The sequence below is a fragment of the Metopolophium dirhodum genome, chromosome 1 (assembly GCF_019925205.1).
Source record: "Metopolophium dirhodum isolate CAU chromosome 1, ASM1992520v1, whole genome shotgun sequence".
Taxonomy (NCBI): domain Eukaryota; kingdom Metazoa; phylum Arthropoda; class Insecta; order Hemiptera; family Aphididae; genus Metopolophium; species Metopolophium dirhodum.
Genome location: NC_083560.1, coordinates 27,951,063 through 27,957,294, shown reverse-complemented (window position 1 = coordinate 27,957,294; position 6,232 = coordinate 27,951,063). Strand labels below are relative to the sequence as shown.

The 6,232-nt window shown below is 29.0% G+C and overlaps 1 protein-coding gene across 1 annotated transcript; it reads right to left on the bottom strand.

Annotated features, from left to right (window-relative positions):
* Positions 1 to 1,376: 1,376 nt before the first annotated feature.
* LOC132936251 (piggyBac transposable element-derived protein 3-like) lies at positions 1,377 to 3,815 on the bottom strand. Its single transcript, XM_061002942.1, has 2 exons — positions 3,634 to 3,815; positions 1,377 to 3,560 (listed from the first exon to the last, which is right to left on the bottom strand). The coding sequence occupies exons 1-2, from the start codon at positions 3,751 to 3,753 to the stop codon at positions 1,695 to 1,697; spliced, it is 1,986 nt and encodes a 661-aa protein (XP_060858925.1). The 5' UTR covers positions 3,754 to 3,815; the 3' UTR covers positions 1,377 to 1,694.
* Between the last annotated feature and the right edge of the window lie 2,417 nt (positions 3,816 to 6,232).

Sequence of the window (6,232 nt, the reverse complement as noted above, 5' to 3'; positions counted from 1 at the left end):
TATATTGTATAGAGTGTAGACACATTATTTACATAATTTTACGAAAATCATCGAGAATACTCTTTATTCTTTAATTTTAAATATGATTTATTACTGCGTAGCTGCTGCTACAAAGTATCTTATGGCAATCGAAATTTCCGAGACTTTAAGTAAATAAATGTTCGTTATGCAGTGCTAAATCGAAACCTTGGGTAATTCAATACCCCACGAGGTGAAACTGATATAACATTATGGGCATATAATATAAAAATATACTAGGTAGGTACTACGCAATTACTGCAGTTTTATATGCACGGCTCATTTTTTGTTTACAAATCAGACGTTAACTTGCAAAAGAAATTCATTTAATAAATTACCTATCTGGTTTTTAAAATGTACTTACCTATATACGTCGACTGATTTTAAATTAAAGTTGATATAAAACATGTTTTTTTTTAAATCAATAAACTGTTTACTAGTCTTGTTAACCGTTTAAAACATGATTTAATAGAGTTTAAAACAAAATATTTAATTTATTATGTACAATTAATGTGTAAATACACTGTACTTACAAAAAAAAAAAAAATTATTATTATTTAAATAGGTATTTAAATTTTTTTTTTTTTAAATTTATTTTTATAATTTTATAAATTTGTTTAGGATCAAAAATGTATTTATTGTTATAAAAAAAATAATAAATAGTTGTTTCCGTTAGGTACTTATAAGTTATTAGCTCATAAATTATATTTTTCTGTTTTAAACAACTGTTTTTTAATGTTGTTTTACACGTTTTCGAGAAAAACTATGTTTGATTAATTTAGTTGTTTAAAACATGTTATAAATATCTTAACTTTGTTTTAAACCATTCAACTCACAATAATCACGTAAGCTGATAAGAATATAATATAGATGCCGTGGGATATTCCATTATAACTACAGTTTGTTGGCATTAATAGAATACAATAGTATAATATATTTATCAATTTAAAAAATATAAATGTAGGCATTGTGATATTTACAAGGTAAGAAAATAAGGTAAGGTAAGGCAAGGTAAGGTCTTCAAAACTCATAATTTATTAATTGTATTATTCTCTTTGGGTTCTATAACTGATAACTTTATGTGCATACAATATAATAATATACTATTACGCAATTACCGCAGTATTATATGCACGGCTATTTTTTTGTGTATAAATTAGACGTCGACCTGCAAAAGAAATTCGTTTGTATATATTATTATATTTTACATAAAATTATTATGTGCAAAATATACATGAACTTACTGAACACGACTATTTTCAACAAGTGTGCCATTATTTTCACATTTAACCCTTCACTGCATGATTTTTTATTAAATAATAAAAAAAATGTTTTTTAATAGATTACAACCTGTAGAATCCATTAAAATTATTAAAAAAATTCAGTTATAAAATGTAAGTACTCAATTTGACTCAATTTTGAAAAATGCATGTGTGCACTTCTATGCACTATCGACAAACAATAATTATTACGTCTCAAATATTGAAATGCATGTATGCACTTCTATGCGTCATTAGTATATCATGTAATTTTAAAATTTATATAATATTTATTGATGAAAAGCAATATTATAAAATGAAATTATAAATAAGTACATGATTATATTTTTTGAATACAAATTAAATTAAAAAAAAAAAAAAAATCTAAAATAATAATAAAAAATAAAACAAATTCAGTTAGGTATAATGAAATAAATCGAAGCAATTTCTTTCTTTATTACAACATAAAAAAACATCGCATTTAGTACACTTAGCGAATGATTGAAATTTACATTTTGGTAGTTTACATACTCGTCGAATTTTCTCAAATTGTATTCTGTGTTGATGCCCATCCAAACGTAAATGGGTTGATGGAATAATTGCAGTTGGTGTCCTTTTTTTTCTTTTTTCAAGCTCCTCCAGCATTTGTTTTTCCAACGATTCCTTTGTTTTTCTGCCTTTTTTTTTTATTTCCATTTCTGTTTGACAAAGTTCCACAGCTAATTGCTCTCGAAATTGAGCTAGTTTCATTGGTTTTTTTGTAACTTTTTTATACAAAATCCACGCGTTTACAATCGACATATCAACCAAATGGTAAAAAATTTTCATGTACCATTTCTTAGACCTCATTATTATTCTATAGCGCCCAATCATAGAATCCATAAGGTCAACCCCACCCATATGTTTATTGTAAACTTCAATGATTTTCGGCCTAGGTACAATAACGGTGGTCTTTTTTTTTTTGTCAAATCTACTCACTACATTTTTTTCGAGTTCACCTACAAAAGTTGAGGATACGTGTACTACCTTGTTGTCTTTCCATGCAACAGCTGAAATAGGGACATCTTCAACCACTGTGAAACACTCTTCAGAATATCCGCGATCTTTTTTCATCAATAAACGATCATCTGTCAAACAGACGTTTGGAAAACGATTACGTCTAAATGTGCCAACTGTGTGAATGCCTTTTTTTTCTAGATATATCATAACTGGTAATGAGGTGTAGTAATTATCGAAAAATAACTTATGGTGCACATTTTCCGGTACCATTCTAGTCATTCTCACAACAATGTTGCCTGTAGCTCCAAAATCTGGTTCATTGTGTATAATTCGTTCGTCTTCCTTATTTTCATTTCCCGTGTAAATTTCAAAGTTATAACCGTAGCCAGAAACACCACATAAAACAAATAATTTGTACCCCCATTTATGAGGCTTCAGAGGGAGATACTGTTTGAGATATGATACAGCTTTAGTTGGACACAATTGCTCATCTAATGATAAGTTTTCTTCGATAGGTACAGAGCTAAACTTTTTATTGAGTGTGTCAATAAGTGGCCGAACTTTAAAAACCCTGTCACGATTTGGATTATCTCTAGGTAAATCTAAAGTGTTGTCGTTAAAATGCATATACCGCCTAATATTTTCAAACACATTTACACTCATGCAATTTCTTATTATTTTATTATGAGTATTTTCTGACCAATATGACCTCGTATTTGGTAGATGGACGATTGACATCATTGTAATTATGCCCAAAAAATGTCGTACGTCGTTTATCGTTATTTTATTTGGTTTTTCGGGATTTTGTTGAGTACTATAAAGTGTAGACTGTTCGGCAATATGTGCTAATAATTCGTTATCAAAAAAATAAGAAAAAAATTCTTTAGGTGATTTCATTTCTTTTATTTCGTCAGGCATTGGCTTTTCCCCAAAAAATTTTATAAACTCGAGATTCTGTGAAAAATTTCCTTTTCTCCAAATCGGGTCCAACTTTTTTATTTTTGGTATATTTTTTGTTTTAGAATTATTAGAAGCAATTAGTTTTCTTGTGGATCTACGGTTTCTACTTATAGGTATTTGTGAAACAAATGACGAAGATGGTGAAACAGATTCTGTTGGCAAAGATTGTACATCTGATGGAATTTGAATGACAATAGGGGATTGTGACGTTGAAGAACCGAAATTAGTTATATTTTCTTCAGAAAAATACACGGGATAATTCAGTATATTATCAGCATCGTCTATAGTTTCATTTAAAATGCGGTCGTCATTTTCAAATAATTCCTAATTATAAAATAAAAAATCCTAAATATAATAAAATACTAATACCTCATAAAAATAATTATAAGTAACTTACGGGCAATTCAAAATTTTCGTCATCACTTAGACCAATATCAGCAAACTCATCGTCGCTTTCAATAGGTATACTTAAAATTCGTTGAATTTCTGATTCATTATTCACTAAATTATCACACATTTTGATTTTTTAAATAATAAATAATTCGAAAAAATACTTCCATAAAAATATAAAAATCGACGGAGTCGGGAGTAGTAATAACACTAATAACTGTTGGTACCTATATTGCATGGAAGTGCACCAATGCATTAGAACAAAATACGTAATTTTACAGTATTCAATATAAAATTATTATCTTGGTATTTGTATAATCATAAATAATAATAGATATGAAGTATGATGATATTTTTTTGGATTTCCCATCGATTTTATTTTCGTCACAACACACATTACAACATTGACTGATAACGGATATTTCATAACGTTACTCGGTGGATTTTATTTTAGGTATATGGAATACGTGATACACTCTAGCGGTGAAATTCAATTCTAAACTGCTTTATCATATTATAGATTTTATTTATCAATATAATGATTATCAATAAAAATCATATTACGCTTACTATAACCATTGAAACAACGCAGTGCACCAGTGCCCTTGCATGCAGTGAAGGGTTAACCGTAAATTAACGAGTTCTAATCGAACGATTCTCTTATTAAGTCGTAATTCAAAAACGAAAAATCGTATATTCACTTTCAGGAGTGGCCACTGTACTACATCGCGATTTTACTGTGGGCAGATGTCATAATACTATCTTCAATAAATTTTCCTAAAACAATAATCTGACGGTGGCTTGCTCCTATTCCCTTCTGTATTCTAAATCATATATGGCAGCGCTATCTACAACGAAATTGAGCGCTGTCAGGGCCAGTAAAGTTCTTCACGCACACGTTAAAGTTAAAAAACGATTAGGCAGCAGTAGATGGCGCTGCCGTTATCGAATCATGGATTTATAGACATTACAGCATTAAGGGCGTCGGAGCCAGTGCGTTTTTTAGTAGAAAACCATGTCTTACAGGGAAAACTCTCATGCGCTATAGAATAGTTGGATTTTGTTAATTTTTTTTTTTATTTAAAAAAAGAGGACATTTGCAGATAGGATCAATCTCCGATTTTCAAAATTATAATTTTAGAAACTTATATATGTATTTGAATAATGCACAATAAAATTTGTTATTTTTAAAACGTATTTTTTACAACTATTTAAAGAAAAATAAACATTCAGCCTTTGATCTGACCGGAAAATTGTTCTCTTCTTTTAAATAAAAAAAATTAATGAAATTCAACTATTCTACAGGCATTTTGTTGATATATTACACCAATCAACACCGCCTAAATATGTATCTAGCTGTAGATTAGTTTATAAACTTTAATTATTACCTTAATTATAATTTGATATTGTAATAACCTAAACATAAAATATTATTTTTAAATTGTATAGAATTTCGGAAAATTGAAAAAACCGGCACCGACACCCTTAAGGGGGCTCTAGCGTATCATGTTTTGGGCACAAGTAAACTCCACCACGAGAGCCTTTTTTTAGTGTTAACTCCGCCAGGAAAATAAAACAGGTAAAATTGGATTCATGTAAGCTCCGCCAGTGAAAAAAATCAAGTAACAGTAGTAGTATACACTATACAATTAATATAATATACAGATTATTATTAAACAAAAAATCATAATTTTTTAATAATAATTATACTTATTAAATAAGTATATGCCAAAAAATATAAAACTTGAAAATTAAAATAATAATTGTTCGAACAAATCAGACAAATTTCAACTTAGTAGCTTACTTAGTAGAGAAATATTATTTAGTTTTACATAAGGAAGTTTTTAATACTGGTGGAGTTTCCATAAACCTATTACAGGGAAGAAAATAAAACTGATGGAGTTTACATTAGATCTTTTCATTACCTCTTTATCTAACCGGTATTCCGGCGGAGTTTACAATCGCCCCATGTTTTAAAAAGTAATATTTAGGTAATTAACATGACATGAATATTTGAGCTGTCTTTATATGTGAGTAGTAAATGATCATGAGTGTGTGTTTCCGAGAATCGCTCTAACGCTGCTGCGGGATACTCTCGCACGCACCCTCAAATGTCAATACGTCTTGAATATTCTTATTTGCATAACTATAAAAACTACTAAATAAAAAAAACTTCCTGAAGTTTTAAACTATATGCTCTTTAGGAATCCCTTTTTTGATTTAAAACCATATGTTTAAAAACAAATACAAATTTAAATCTATTATTTCATTGGATTTAAAAAAAAAAAATTCTTACTTGCCTTAAGGTTGGAGAGTAATCCATTCTAAGGAGTAAAAACTAGGCATTTTATATTTCAGTTTTTATGGGTCTTATGAATGTGTTGAAAGTAAATGAACATTAGTGTGTGTAATTCGTAGTACCTATCACGTTGTATAGAGGCATCGTGATAGTGAACGGATATGTACGTCTGTCGACTGTCATTTAAATGCGCGCGTGCGCATATGTCACCAAATATTACTTTATAAAATTATAAACATTTTTTTTTCAAAAAATACTGCCAATGACTTCAACCATTACGCGCAATAGGATGTTCCAGTTGAAATTG

Bases quoted from the DNA above. Each gene is read 5' to 3' on its own strand.
- LOC132936251 (XM_061002942.1), bottom strand. From the start codon at position 3,753: ATGTGTGATAATTTAGTGAATAATGAATCAGAAATTCAACGAATTTTA. The intron at 3,561-3,633 runs GTAAGTTACTTA...TTTTATAATTAG, and splicing joins ACGAAAATTTTGAATTGCCC to GAATTATTTGAAAATGACGA.